At 38.8% G+C, this 15,763-nt stretch overlaps 2 protein-coding genes across 3 annotated transcripts; both read right to left on the bottom strand.

Moving 5' to 3' along the window:
- Nucleotides 1-744: 744 nt before the first annotated feature.
- Nucleotides 745-10,077, bottom strand: LOC113067116 (hypermethylated in cancer 2 protein-like). Of its 2 annotated transcripts, none has more exons than XM_026239387.1 (2): nt 9,932-10,077; nt 745-5,882 (listed from the first exon to the last, which is right to left on the bottom strand). In XM_026239387.1, exon 2 carries the CDS (start codon nt 5,849-5,851, stop codon nt 4,511-4,513), a length of 1,341 nt encoding a protein of 446 aa, XP_026095172.1. In that variant the 5' UTR covers nt 5,852-5,882; nt 9,932-10,077; the 3' UTR covers nt 745-4,510. The 2 variants fall into 2 exon arrangements, with proteins under 2 accessions (XP_026095172.1, XP_026095173.1); XM_026239388.1 differs by lacking the exon at nt 9,932-10,077 and adding an exon at nt 9,772-9,906.
- A 156-nt stretch (nt 10,078-10,233) lies between these two features.
- Nucleotides 10,234-14,413, bottom strand: LOC113067117 (FYVE, RhoGEF and PH domain-containing protein 6-like). The gene is made up of 4 exons (XM_026239389.1): nt 14,369-14,413; nt 11,035-11,163; nt 10,605-10,747; nt 10,234-10,497 (listed from the first exon to the last, which is right to left on the bottom strand). The coding sequence occupies exons 1-4, from the start codon at nt 14,372-14,374 to the stop codon at nt 10,461-10,463; spliced, it is 315 nt and encodes a 104-aa protein (XP_026095174.1). The 5' UTR covers nt 14,375-14,413; the 3' UTR covers nt 10,234-10,460.
- Nucleotides 14,414-15,763: the final 1,350 nt, after the last annotated feature.

The raw sequence follows: 15,763 nt of genomic DNA, 5'->3' as shown, positions 1-15,763 counted from the left end.
AAACGACTAAAGCACTAGCTACAGTTTTAAGGATAAAAAGGGCACAAAAGCTGTCACTGGGACATACCTTTTTAAAAGGGAAACATTTGCACCTTATTCATCCCTAAAGGATGCATGTTAGTAGTGTAAACGCACATATTCGTGTCATATTAGTACCAAAATGGTACACATTTGTACCTTTTGAAAAGGTTCTGCCCCAGTGACAGCTTTTGTAAAAAAAAAAAAAATTGTGTGGCTGTTTGAAATAGCATTCTGCGCAGTATATACTGCATACTGAATAAAAAAAAAAAAAATTGTATAGCATAGAGTTGTGCAGTGTTAAAAATATTCCAGTAATCAGGTGAGACCAGAGAAGGTGACCCACACACCTTTTTTTTTTTATCTCAACAAAATCTCATCTCAGAAAAATATAATACTTATCTTCGCTTTGATTAAAACTTATATGCTACTTGAATTCAATTGTTGAATTTGCACTCTATTTTGAATCGAACAGTTGATTTAGTATTTTACATCAAAGAAACTTTTGAAAATATGAGTAAGAAGAAGAATAATATTTCAAAAGAGTCAAAAGTAAAAGTTAAGCCACCCCAGGTAGAGACATTAAGCTAATTCTTCTAGTAATTTCCCTTAATAAGACATTAGCTGATGAATAATCGTCTACAACATGATAAACTTGTTTCTAAAAATGTTACAATATCTTCCCCCATCTAATTTTGTGTAAAAATGTGAACAATGAGTCAAGGAGATGTTCTGATTTAATTTTATTTCATGTCATAACTGAGAACAATGTTATATACAATAGGACCTTAAGTTCTTCAAAGAGTGAAAATGTGCTTTGGTTTTCATAAACAGGTGGCAAATACTGTAGTATCATCATTTCTGAACAAAGTACTTGACATTTCAAAAAGCATTTGAAAACCACATCAAAACCATACACACACACACACACACACTAAACCCGTCCTGCAAATGCAAAGAGCTGCCGAACCTCCTGAAGGCGCATCGTTTCAGTTGTGGAGAATATTGAAACTCTTTAAAAATGAAAATAAAAAAATAGCTGCAAAAACATTGGTTAATGGCGCTTCTGTGGTTCAAAAAGTGAACTGGGACGTGTCCCTAAAACGTTCCCTGAGGTTTGCGGAGGATGCAAATGGAAGTGTTGTCACAGTTTTGAAGTTCAGTTTCAAGTCCCATCATGTATTAAAAAGTTCCTGAATATTCTAGAATCCCATTGATTTACAGACAGTGTCAAATAATCATCTCAATATAAAGCAAAGAGAGAGAGAGAGAGAGAGAAAAGCAAGCACTACATGACCAAAGAGTGCCAGGAAAAGTCAATACAGCGAATCAAATCTTAGGCTAGTTGATCTATTATTTAAAGTACCACTTTTGATATTACTAGATCAGACAAGCAGCGACTAAACTAATTAATACAACCTCAAAATTAGGTATTGTTTAAAAAAGCAGCCCTCCAGCATGATGAAAATCCATGTAAAACGTACAAAATACCCAACTAGAGAGGTAGGTTAAAACGAACACGGTGTAAAGAAATTAAAACACAGTAAGAAAACGATTTCATCTCTGAACACGTACACGTTTCAGTAATATATCAACTGATAGAAATCACGTCAATTACATTAAGATACCCAAAGATATTTACAGTAGGTTTTGATTTTACGCTTTTGGTCTCGTTTCAACACTAAATGCATGAATGCCTAACCTTACATTCCTTTAAATTCATAAGAATAATGCACATGCCACAAGAAAATATGGACAACATGCTGTATAAATTAAGCCATTGGTTGAAGCATTGAAATAAAATTTCAAAAAGGAAAGAAAAACCCCAAAAGAAAATCCCTGAAAAAAAAAGAAGCAATATTAAAATAAACCGAAATTGAAAGAAGCATAAATTAGATTTAAATATTTAGCAAGAATATAGATTTGGTTATAGTTTTACAGTATTTCTTAAGCATTTCCACATTCAATATTTCTTTGGAACTGTACATCAACGCACCCTAAAACGCTCGAGCGATACAACTTCACGAGCTCAGATCGCAACCCTACAGTGAAGTATTACCTGACCCCCTGAAAAGTGTGTTTTCCTCGGTTCTGAATCAGATGTCAGTTTAAGCTCATTAATTCAACTAGACAGAGTGACTGTGATATGGAAGACGGCGTGTAATATTCGAATCTAATATGTAATAATCTTAATCTCATACAGGCTTATCAGAGGGTTTGGTTTAATCTGAGGTAGCAAGTTTGTGTATTCAAGTAAACAACCCAGATAGCTTTATTACAGCGGTCTGTTTCTGAAGCATAAACTCCTAGTTTACATTCGAGAGATATCGCAAGTGACTGCTGTAAAACAACTGGTATCACCAGGAACATTCGGCTGTTTCCGTTCTGAGAGGATTATTAGCTATTTGAGGTAATTCTCGTTTTAAACTACATCGCTAAGTAGATAAACTTTATGTTTTTTTTAGCTACACACTAACAATAACAAACAATTCATGCACAAGAACAATAAGAAGGTATGAAGAAAGGTATAACAGCAGGTATTGGCCGAAGTTGGCATTTTTATGCTTATCAGTGAATCATCGTCAATACTTTTTTTTTCGGAGATCTAGATCATTCTTTATAGCTTTCTAGAGGATTTGCGAGGGAAACTGAACTCTAGATTATCTTTAAAAGAAAAAGAAAAGTCAACTCTGTACAGGAACCCTACTGAACAGTATTTGCAATAGTCTAGTTTTGAAAGAATGCCATAGATAGAAGGCTTTGGATCTTTTCTACAGAAGTTTCCTTCTGAACTAGAGGAAATATTTGTAGAATTCGTGAATGAAAATGAATCCTTGTGAAATCGGTATATAGAAGATCTAAAAAAAAAGATTTATAGAATTCTAAATGTAATCCAAATGGAATCTTAGATAAGCTTAAAAGGTAAAGTCTTTAGAAAAGATATAAATTAATCTTTATGTCATTCTAGAGAAACTGTGGCCAAACCTTAAAGTTTACCCTGGAATAGATTACAAGGGTTTTCTTTTTGAGACAATCTAGGGTTCCATTTTGGAGAGAATTCTTCATATAATTCTAAATGACTTCGGATTCCAAAGTTAGCTCAAAACGTAGAGTGTTTATAGAAGATCTAAAATCATCTTTATAGAATTCTAGAGGATCTGTGGCCAAATTTGATCCCAAGAATAGATTTCAGAAAATGTAGGCTTTAGTTTTTACCCCAAATCTTCAGAATTTGAATTCTAGATCAGGGTTCCTCAAATCACGAACCCTGATTTTAAGAGTTTATCTTCAACCCTAATCAAAGACACCTGAAGAAGCTACTCAAGGTCTTCAGAGATACAGGTAGGTGAGTTTGATAGCATAACTTCTGCAGGGCCTCCAGGGTTGGATCTGAGGAACCCTGCAGAGTTTAGCTCCAGCCCTAACTAAACACAGTTGGGACTGAAGTCAGCAGGAAGGTGGCCCTCCAGGCTTGGCTTGGCTACCAATGACCTTGATCAGTGCTGGTCAAACTTGTCCACCACTGCACATTTTGGATGTCCTCCTCATCTAACACACCTTCTTCAACTCATCGACTCCTCAGCTCATCGGAAGAGACTGCAAGACTTCAATTGGGTCTGACCGATGAAGGAAAATGTGCAATGGTGCAAGTTTGAGAAGAGATCTTCAGAGGCTTTCATGTTGAGCTAGAAGAATCTCTGTAATATTTCCAAGGATTTGTGGGTGAAAGTGAATCCAAGATCTGCTCAAAAAGGAAATCGCTGTAGAGAAGGTCTAACAGATTTTTGTAGCATTCTAGAGGAGTTGTGGCCTGAACTGAGTCTTAAATTAACCCAATAGGTAAACTGTGGAGAAAATCTAAAGCAGGGGTAGGCAACATAGGTCCTGGAGTGCTGATGCCCCACAAGAGTCTAGCTCTTACCCTGAAAAAAAACTCACTTGTCTGTAGCCTTAGTGAACCCTGAAGACCTTGATTAGGTTTTTCAGGTAGGTTTGATTAGGGTAAGATGTTGCCTAGCCCTGAACGAGTGGAATCTTTGTAGAATTTGTTACCAAAATAGTACCCTAGATTAGGGGTGTCAAATTAGTTCCTGGAGGGCCACTGTTCTGCAGAGTTTAGCTCCAACCCTAATCAAACACACCTGAACAAGCTAATCAAGGTATTCGAGATTGCTAGAAACTTCCAGGCAGGTGTTTTGGAGCTACACTCTGCAGGACAGTGGCCTTCCAAGACCGGAGTTTGACACATGAGCCCTCAATTATACTAGTGAGTTTCCTTTTTAACCTAGATGACTCTTTGTAGAATTGTAGAAGATTTGTGGGTGAAACTAAACCCTTCGCTTGCTCAAAAAAGGATCCCTTGTAAAGAAGACCTAAAGGAATTTGTATAGTGTTCTGGGAAACTGAACCCTAGATAAAAGAACCTGAACCAAAGCACTATGGAGAACTGTGGGTACCTGTATTATCCTAGTGCAGTGCTCTTTGACCTGTTCTAAGATACTGAGGTATGCATCCGCATATGACTAATGAGGTTTCTTTGTTGCGTAAATTTCCCACCACAGACCTGGCACTTATAGGGTTTCTCCCCTGAATGGACACGCATGTGCTCAGTGAGACGGTACTGCCTGGTGAAGCGCATGCCACACTCCTCACACGCAAATGGCTTTAGACCGAGGTGGCTGCGCATGTGGCGGGTCATAGTGCCACGCTGCGTGAACATCTTGCCACAAATGTTGCAAGGGAAGGGACGCACAGTGTCGACATCTTTGAGGGACTTCACCGGACTCTGCTCCAAGCTCTCGGGAGCTTCTGGTGAGACTCTGGTGACTCCAGGCTCTCCGTCACGTTCCTCTTCCTCCTCATCCTCAACCTTCACATCCACATCCAAATGGCTTTCCACATGGGATTTAAGACTCTCAGAGGAGGGAAAACCCTTTTCACATGGGATACAAACATAAGGGTTGTCCCCTTCAGCTTCTTTGAGAAAGGTCTCCTTTTGATAAACAAAATTGGTGCTGCCATTGTTTGGTTTTTGGCCATCAATTTCATCTGTTTTCCCTCCAATTCCTTTCTCTTTCTTCACAGATAACTGTAAAGTGAAGGTCTGATTCTGACTTAGTTGGCTTCCAGGAATGTAACCACTGACCTTGGATTTTCTTCGGGATCCCTGCCTTTTTCTTTCCTGAGCTCCGTCCAAAGGAATTATCCACTTTTCTTCCTTTGGAACACAGTTCCCATTTATTCCCAGCGGCATATTGTTGGAGATGTTTCTGGATAGAAGAGCCTCGTCATTAACTGAAGTTTTCCTGGACAAATCCAACCCCAAGTCCTGCTTTTTTCTCTGAAATCTACTTTCAGCACTATGCCGTTTTTTGGGAGGAGTCATGCACATGTATGTTTCCGTGTCTGATGAGTGGTCTTCGTACAGGCGAACTGATGAGTTGGAGCTTCCACGAGCCCCGCTACCGAGGGACCCATTTTGGTTGATCTTACTGGAGCACAGGTTTGCGAGGTCATTGAGCTGGAGAAAGTTAGCTGTGGTGAGCACAGAGCTTAAATCCACTCCCTCAAAGGTCTCATCTGCCAACTTGCCGGTGTAAATGAAATCCAGAATTTGTTCGAAAACAACTGGATCCACCATGTCAGGGTCGAGGTGGATGAGGTTATCATGGAGGACAAGGGACTTGAAGTAGTGGCTGGTGGCAGCGAGGACACTTTTGTGGGCCCGGAAGAGCGTGTTCTCGACCATGATAATGACATCGCACAGGAAGCCCTTGGAGCGCTGCTGATTGAGCTGGAGAAGCAGTTGACTGGCGTAGTTGGGGAGCTCCATCACCTACCCTTGATGTTTTGCATTGGTGTCACTGTAAGAAAGGACAAGATTCCTTGTTTTTAGAATGCAACATCACTTTGCATTGACTATGGTTTCATCATATTATGGCATAATTATAAATGTACAATCAATAAATAATTTTGTCATTGCTATAAATAAAATCAAGTTTAAAAGTGACCACCCATTTTTTAGTACCCTTGTGTGCGTGTCTATATATATATATATATATATTTATATATATATATATATAGCTTTGACATACCCCAGTACTCAAACTTTGGTTTAAAGCAAAAAGGTATTTGACAACTTAAAGGTACACGACTGTGTACTTATGGTTCAACAGAAATGTACTGATGTTTAATCACTGATTAAGTCTGTTACTGATTATGAAACTTGTCAGTAATCTAGGTTACTCATTTTAAGCAATGTATTCTGACTTTTTAGATTACACACATATATATATATATATATATATATATATATATATATATATATATATATATATATGTGTGTGTGTGTGTGTGTGTGTGTGTATGTGTGTATGTATGTATATATATATTAGGGGTGTAACGATACGCATATTCGTATTGAACCATTTGGTACGAGGCTTTCGGTTCGGTACGCGGTACGCATTATGTACCGAACGGTTCGTTGGACTAATTAATTATATTTGATTAAAAAAAAAGAGAAATATAATGATATGCGTTCAACAAGGTAGCCCAAAAACCCAAACGACGTACAGGCAATGCCTCTGACACCCCCGAAGAAGAAAAAAACACCAACTTATATGTTTATGTTAGGCTACTCAGCAGGCGCTCGCTCACTCAGTACGCGCTGAAGGCTCGTTGCAAAATGGCCAATGCGTTTAACAGACCAGAAATAGTAGATCCAATAACCAACAGGTCTGGTGTTTGGGTTCACTTTGGATTCCCTGTAAGCTATAATGGTGATGGCAAGAGAGTGGTGGATAAAAAAACAACGGTATGTCGCATCTGCTACATGACAATAGGGTACACCAGCGAAAAAAAAAAAAAAAAAAAAAAAACACCAGCGGGAATACTTGAAACATGTCAACTCATTTACGCCGACATCACCTTAGTGTATCTGGGAAAAGATGAAAAAAAGGAGAAACATACGCAACAAACTATGCCCGCATCATTTAGAGAGACATTTCCAATGGATTCAAACAGGGCAAAAGACATCACCGCGGCGATCGGTAGGCTTCATTTACGTTACATTTACATTATAGGCACGAATATGAGACCTCACTATTTACCATTCATTCTATCATCACCATTATAAGCTTACAGGGAATCCAAAGTGCACCCAAACAGACCTGTTGGTTATTGGAGGATCTTCTATTTCTGGTCTGTTAAATGCATTAGACATTTTGCAACGAGCCTTCAGCGCGTACTGAGGGAGCGAGCGCCTTAGGGGCTGTTCACATATCGCGCCTAAAAACGCGTGGAAAACGCTAGGCGCGTCTTTCTCCTCCTTTCCAAAGCGCTCGGGCCGAAGCGCTCATGAGGCGTCTGTCTTTGCTAAGCAACAATGACCTGCTCTCTCCATGAAGACGCGGACATTTCAGCAAAGGATAAATGGATTTGCAGCTCTAAAAATCGCTTGCAGTAGCTCTGCTACTAAATTTATTTCAAAATTGCAATCCATATACAACTATGATCAGCTGTTCCTTCATCTTGGCTGAGCTTTCAACGTTGTTACGGGAAAGGATGAAGCTGATTGGTTAGTTCTTGTCACATGACCCGCGGTGCCCTTGCGGCATTCTGAAAAGTTGAGATGTTTTTACATTTTGTCGTATCTAAGGGTGTACTCACACTAGGCACGGTTGCCATGAACCGGGCCCGAGTACGATTGTCCCCCCTCCCCACTCCCCCTCTGGCCTGCACTCACATATAGGGTTTCAGCATTCGTGCCGGAGCACGCTTACGTCATTATGGTGCGACGGATTCGGGATAAACAGGAAGAGCGGCGCTCTATGAACACAATGGAGTGCATCGCTCTGTTTTCTTTGTGGATAATTTTGTGTTGTTTGGTCCACAGCCTGCTGTTAAACAGATGTGTCGCCTTAGTGGCGCGAACATTTTCACGTAATCGTGCTGCTCGTATGAGGATGTTTGCAAGATACCAGCTGAAGTGCAGCAAGGACTTTGCAGTTTTTAGTTTTTTTATGCGTTTTGCACCTCTGAAGTAGACCAAAGCGACCCTTTCCCTGCCATGTTGGTTTTGGAGCGTCGCAAAACCGTGATGCAAAGCGTCCTTTTCCGTGCCCCGGCACGGTTAGCGCTCACACTGCATGCGAACCGCGCCCGAGTCCAACTGAACCATGCCCCGGCCCACCTCTTCCAAGGGGGCCAGGGCCGGCCAATCGAGCCGCGCCCGGGCACGATTCGGAGCACTCACACTAGTCAAACGAACCGCACTTTGGTGGTCAAACGCACTCGGGCACGGTTCAAACTGGCAGTGTGAGTACACCCTAAAACGTACCGAACCGAACCGTGACGTCAGTGTATCGTATCGAACCGAACCGTGAATTTTGTGAACCGTTACACCCCTAATATATATATATATATATAAAATCAAACCTGTTTTAAACTCATCATACTGATATAAAAAAGCAAAGAGATAAAAAAAAATAAAAAAAATTTATATCCTAAAATGCATTAAACATTACATTACACCAGGGCTTCCCCAAACTGGGCTTAATGTAAGAACTGCAATGGGTTTGTAAACTGATAAAAAGCTAATAATTAAATAATAGAAAATGTAAAATAAAACTAATTGAAACACTAAAAAAAATAAAAGTTGTTTACCTGCATGTCATTGTGACAATTAACTGACATCAGAGAAACGTGAATGTGTTGTTAAATTATTTGAAAAACAAACTTTCTCAGAGATATGTCAAGTACATATTCTATTTAAGGGGTTTTGCTGATTTTTTTTTTTGTTTGTTTCAATTTTTAAAAACAAAACGGACACTCAATAAATAATTTACTCCCATTGTGTGAATAATATGTAATCATGTAATGCATAAAAAAGAAACCGCAATCTGAGCATTTTAAAATGTAATCTGATTGCGTCATCCAGACTACACGTGATTAGCAGCACTCTTCTTCACAAAATCCCATCTGAGTTGCTTGTGGGTGTACAGTAATCGACTAGGACTGATTACAATGCTTATAAATGCTACTATTAAATATTTCTCTATGAATAACAAATGTGATTTTTTTTTATTTGTGTGTGTGTGTTCTATTACCAAAAAAGTAACCATTTCTATACCTGTTTAAGTTATTGTTACTATTACAATAAAACAGCTGGTACTTTATATCCCAAACAAAATGAAATCGACTCCTAAAGCTTACACTACGGTTTTATTATGATTTCTGCAGAAACAACAGCATTTTAGAAGGAGCTCCGGTACCACGATTACGATAACTTACGATAATTTTCACTTCGTTATTGTGCTTTACTGAGCCTCAAGCAATAATGAAGCGCAAATAATGACTACAGATGAACATTTAAAGACCCTGAAGAGCGACTGCGCATGTGCTAATTAATCGGGGCTGGTCTTTGATCAAAATTGCGAAACGACATGCGTTTTAAAATCGTGTTTTGGTTACATTTCTAAATGTTATGGAAATGAATAACAGCTTACGCTCGTCGAAAACAGCATAAGTCCGGGTTTGTTAAAGCACACGGTGGCTCTGAAACAGAAATACACGCATTTAAATGCGGAACTGCTCGTTTACAGACGTCTATGCGCGTGTAAATGAACAATGTATGGTTTTATACTCCCTCCCACGCCTGAATCAGACGATATGGGTGTTTGCTAAGAGGTAAACGATGAACAATTTACAGATCGTTTTAAAATAAAAAAAAAAACAAAAAGCAGGAAATGATACCTTGCCAGGCAGTCGTGGGTTAGGTAAACGGATCACGCAATGCATTAAAGCCGCAGATTTCGTTAATAATCCCCACCAGCTCCTCAGCTCAGCACAGCGCCTTTGTTTGAATCATATTTCTATGCGACAACAAACACAAATACATTGTATTTTCAAATACCTTGTAAACAAGGGCAGGGGTCCTCACTTCTCCCGTCGTCATCAAAACGCCATCTTAGGAGCTTGTGACGTAGGCAGTGTGACCCCTGACCCAGTGGAGATCAGTCTCACCCCCTACCTGTCCTGCTGCAGCCTCATTACCATAGTATTACCTCAGTATTACCTTTCTCGGAGTGACACATAAGGCTCGATAATACTGAGCCTGATAGGTGACGGCACAAGAAAATATCCAAAATCATATCTTTTTTTTTCTTTTCTTTTTTAACAACCCACATTCTAAAATGACAAAATATTGAAATGAAATAGTATAAAAATAAATTTATTGAATGTAACTTCCTAAATACAGTGTATTTGCCATTAAGCGTAAATATAACGGCATCATAAAAGGATTTGTAGTGTTTTATTGCTAATGCATGATCAGATATGTTATGGAGAAATATTTCATAACATTGATTTCACAATTTCACAGTAACTAAACGTGCAGATGTCGATTTCATCAGATTGAATGTATGAAGGTCTGTTCTGGAGGGTTAGAGAACCATGGCTTCCTGGATCGCTTCAATCCATCTAGGAGGAGAAACGTATATGCAATGATTATGAGACTGAAACGGCCAAAAACATCCAAAGCATGGAGTGTTTCATGAGCGAATGCTGTTTTATACAGATCCCCTCACCGGTCACAGATCTGGCTGTCACTCGCTCTGAAAATGTAGTGCAGAGTGCTTTTGTGATAAAGTTTAAAATGCAGGGAAGATTCGGGTTTCTCTGTTTGGACAGAAAATCCCAGAAGAGGTTGACTTTCCAAAGCTGCTACGTCCTGCATACAATAAATAAAAGTAGTGTAAAAATGCTAAATAGATCAAATTGTGTATAAAATACATCAAGAGCATTGAGCTGGTTACAATTGGAAAAAAAAATAAAAAGCGTGGTTCTAAAGTAGAAATATAACAGCAGCACAACATGCAAGTTTATATATATATATATATATATATATATATATATATATATATATAGACATAAAGAGACATTCAAATCTACCTTTTATCTTTTGATGAGCAAAAATTATGCACTCTATATACTTATTTTAAGTCACCCTGTTCATACCTCACTGGCAGCATAAGTGGACAAAACTTTGTTCATGATGACAAACCAGAGCCGTTTCCACTGCTTCCTGTTGGCCTTGGCCCTCTCCAGGTAGCCACTCATCGAGGGTCCGTCCGTGTTAGCCGAAACCTAAAATTAACGAATAGATTCAATTTACTGACATCTACAACAGTGTTGGGGGTAATGCATTACAAGTAACACGAGTTACTAAATCACATAACTTTATTTCCAATTTATTGATTGACAATTTATTGATTGACAACTCTCCTTTCCCCATGTTGAGAGAAATCTATTAATTCGTCTCACTCAAATAAAAACAAACAAAACAGATTCAGTATTCCATTCTATAAACCATTCTACTGTACGGGCGTAAATTTATTTTCCCTACAGCCTGAGACTTATTCATTTCACTTTGTAAAATGTCTGCTCAACTGAGATCCTTCTTGCAGAAAAATGATCTGTATGAAGAATTTCAGTCAGGTTTCAGGCCCCACCATAGCACAGAAACTGCACTTGTTAAAATTACAAATGACCTGTTTCTTGCGTCAGATCAAGGCTGCATCTCATTTCTAGTTTTACTTGATCTTAGTGCTGCGTTCGACACCATAGATCATGACATACTCATAGATCAATTACAAAACTATACAGGTATTCAAGGGCAGGCTCGAAGATGGTTTAGATCCTACCTGTCCGATCGCTACCATTTTGTTTATTTAAATGGGGAGTCATCCCATTTATCACCAGTAAAATATGGAGTGCCACAAGGATCCGTCCTAGGTCCCCTTCTATTTTCAATATACATGTTGCCCCTTGGTAATATTATTAGAAAATACGGAATTAGCTTCCACTGTTATGCTGATGATACTCCACTATATATCTCAACGAGACCAGATGAAACTTCCCAATTATCTAAGCTAATAGAGTGTGTTAAAAATTTAAAAGATTGGATGACCAATAATTTTCTCTAATTAAATTCAGATAAGACAAAGATACTAATTATTGGACCAAAAAGACTACACAGAATCTTGTAGATTACAATCTGCAACTAGATGGATGTACTGTTACTTCCTCTACAGTCAGAAATCTGGGTGTTATATTAGACAGCAATTTGTCTTTTGAAAATCATATTTCCAATGTTACAAAAACTGCATTCTTCCATCTTAGAAACATTGCCAAGCTACGAAACATGTTTCCTGTTTCTGATGCAGAAAGCTAGTTCATGCATTCATGACCTCTAGACTGGACTATTGTAATGCACTTCTAGGTGGTTGTCGTGCATCTTCAATAAACAAGCTACAGGTAGTCCAAAATGCAGCAGCTAGAGTCCTTACGAGGTCAAGAAAATATGATCATATTACCCTAATTTTACAGTCTCTGCACTGGCTACCTATTAAGTTCCGTATCAGTTACAAATTATCATTACTTACCTATAAGGCCCTAAATGGTTTAGCTCCTGCGTACCTAACTAGCCTTCTACCACGCACCCTAAGGTGACAAAACGCTGGACTTTTGGTAGTTCCTAGGATAGCAAAGTCCACTAAAGGAGGTAGAGCTTTTTCACATTTGGATCCCAAACTCTGGAATAGCCTTCCTGATAATGTTCGGGGTTCAGACACACACTCTCTGTTTAAATGTAGATTAAAAACACATCTCTTTCGCCAAGCATTCCAATAATGTATCTCATAATTTGTGACTGCAGTTGTATCTGATCAAATGCACATTTTTATTCTTTAGCTTGGGTTAAACTAATTAATTTTACTTTGTTGGATCAGCAGCTATGCTAATGATGTCTCTATGTGTTTCTCTGTTTTGCCACAGGATGTAACTAGGATTTACACAAGCTCCAGTCTGGATCCAGAAAACCTGAGAAAAGATGATGCCAACCCCCCAGAGGACCTCAGATGATGCTAACCCTGAATCAACAACAGAACTAACAAATATTGCTACAAGTGTGACTGCATCATATAATAATTGCTGTTAATAATGTTCATCGTCTGGCTGACTTACGTCTTGTATTAATTTTTCAGAAAAATCCTGTCATACGTGCACAAACTGACAGTCACCATTTATAAGCTACTACTAAATATTATGCATTACGTTACTTTTTCTCATCTGGGCTAAGCTTGCGAAAGTGAAACGAATAAGCCTCAGGCTGAAGGAAATGTAAATTCACATCTGTACAGCTCAAACTGATTGCATGCAGAATATGATTACATTCTTCAGCAAGAAAAAATGAAGAAAAAAAAATGGTTAATCAAAGTTCATTTTTGCTTATTAGTATGCTTGAACTGGATCATTGAAGATGAGCAGTAAAGACATATCTGTGTTATTTAACATGTTTAATTACTGCAGGTTTGCATCGTATTCTGAGTTTGATTTGACTGTTTTTATTCATTTTGAGGAAGACTGAATCTGTTTTTGTGCAGGTGAGACGAGTAGATGTGTTCACACTGAGTCCAGAACTACAGTATCATTATGTTCACACAACGCCTCTGAACTCACTCCTGATCTCTCTCAACATGGGGACAGGAGAGCTGTGAGGCAATGCATAGCTAGTGCATTTTCTCATCCAAGTTTGTGGACAATTTTCTTTCTGCCATCTCAGTAAAAACACCCCTCGTTATTCAGGTTTTTCAGATGCTTCAGCAACCACAAAAAACGTAATTATACATTGATCAGAGCGCATTTTTCACCTTCCGAAAATGCTTGTAAAAAGACACAACGTTTGCATTGATAAAAACACTAAAATGATGGATTTCCATATCACACATATCACTGCTCTTTTAGATCGTTTGATTATGTAAGGGAAACAGGTCAATTTAGCTCAAAGGGAATCATTTAAGATTTTAAAGGGAATTTGAACAGAATCACTGTTTCACGGCTGTTCGTGGAGACGCGCCTGCGGTTCAGTGAACGAGCCGTTTAACATCAAATCTGCGCTGGATACTAATATCCAAACTATAGTGAAACCACTATCAATTAGCACAGTAACAAGATCGGCAGTTTAAGACATTAACTTGTAAGCACAAAACACAAGATACTTCTCTTTTCAATATGAATAAGGCTTTATTGGATAAATCTAAGACATATAAACTAATCTAACACATAAACGCACGCACACATACATTCACACAAGTTGCAGGGAGGTCGAAAGTTAAGGAAAGATGAGTTTAAGAGAATGGACATATGGAATCCCAAGTTTACAGCAATACGTTAAATTGCATAAACATGAACAACCATCAATCACGTAATTAGCGCTCGCATTGAGTTCCTCAATGAGGTTAAAATTATATTAGATACACCAGTAAAGGTCACAGTCTGGAGGTAAAGTTACTTGCATCTCCTGTGAAGAAGGAGCCTCGGTGAAAGGGCTATCCCGAGGTCGTTGATTGGCTGGAAGTTCAGTCTCTGAAGTGACGTCTTGGGAAGCCCGTGGTTGTTGGGCGTTGGCTGAAAGTGCAGAGTCGTGTTCGCTGGTTGAAGTTGAATGGACGTTACAAAACTTAACTCAGAACACGAAACTCTCAAACGGAAAAGAAAAGAAATAAAGTTTGACGAGACTAGGTTGTGTTCCTTCTCATAGTAGCAGCAGGCAGGCACGCTGGAACCGCGCTCAAAGAACCATGATGACTAACCACATGGCTAGATGCTACAAGCTAAAGCTAGGTAGCAAAGCTACAAGCTAAGAGCAGGCATGACTGATAGCACGAGCAAGGCTGGAACTAAAAGCAGACTAAAAGCAAGGCATGACTAAAAGCAAAATTTCATGGGGTCCAAAGTATTTAAAACTTCCTTGTTGGCCACCCCTCAAATGTTGCCTTGACCAATCAGATATGTTCTTTGGGTGGGTATCATAAATCATTTGTTTATCTTACCAAGCATGTGGTTCTTGCCTCACAGGGTCTAATTTTGGACATGATTCCTATAACATGATTATGATATATTTTACAAATAAATGATTGTCAGGACAATATCAAGCAAGAAAATGCGATTATTTGAATACTAGACATGACTAGGTATCCTATAGTTATCAAAAGACATACACAATAAGTGATTATACATGATAGTCAAATGTGTGGGTTACACGTAAATGAATATGGAGTTAAGCAATGGAATGATTCATTCATAAGTCTTTTTTGAGTTCATTCTGGTCCATATATAATGTATAAAAAGGGTTTCTTTGCCATTCTCTGGCAAAGGACTTTTCTGTGAAGACAAAGGTTTAAAGCCCTTCCCCCTTAGGAATTTCAGTCTGGTTTCACTGGCTGGGGGGGAAGTCAATGCAAGTATTTAACTTGATCTCCTGGGTTTACATGTGATGTCCAGCGTTGCATTCCAATCACGAACAATAAATTTGACAATCTCTTCTTCGAATTAAAATTGTCAATAATTGTTCTATTGGTGTTAATGTTGAAAGCTGTTGTGTGAACAAGTTGGTTGGTTGGTTATCTTGCTTGGTTCCTGTGGCACTAGAACTGATTTATGACTTCCTTGAGGAATTCAGCTCATGTTTCAATGCACACAGCTCTGATAGACTCTTTGATTTGTCTGATTTGACTCATTTCTGCTACATATATCCCCCTTTCGATCGGCGAGGTGTTTAGGTGAAGACATCGTCGATCGCTGGAGAAACAAAGGCAGAAGAAGCAGACAAACACAGCAAACAGCAAGACAACACCTCCATGACAGTTACTGTACTGGTGCAGGCATCAGGTTATTTAGGTACACA

The sequence above is a fragment of the Carassius auratus genome, chromosome 50 (assembly GCF_003368295.1).
Source record: "Carassius auratus strain Wakin chromosome 50, ASM336829v1, whole genome shotgun sequence".
NCBI classification, from domain to species: Eukaryota; Metazoa; Chordata; class Actinopteri; order Cypriniformes; family Cyprinidae; genus Carassius; species Carassius auratus.
The sequence above is the reverse complement of the archived record's forward strand: the minus strand, read 5'-3'. Positions and strand labels throughout refer to the sequence as shown.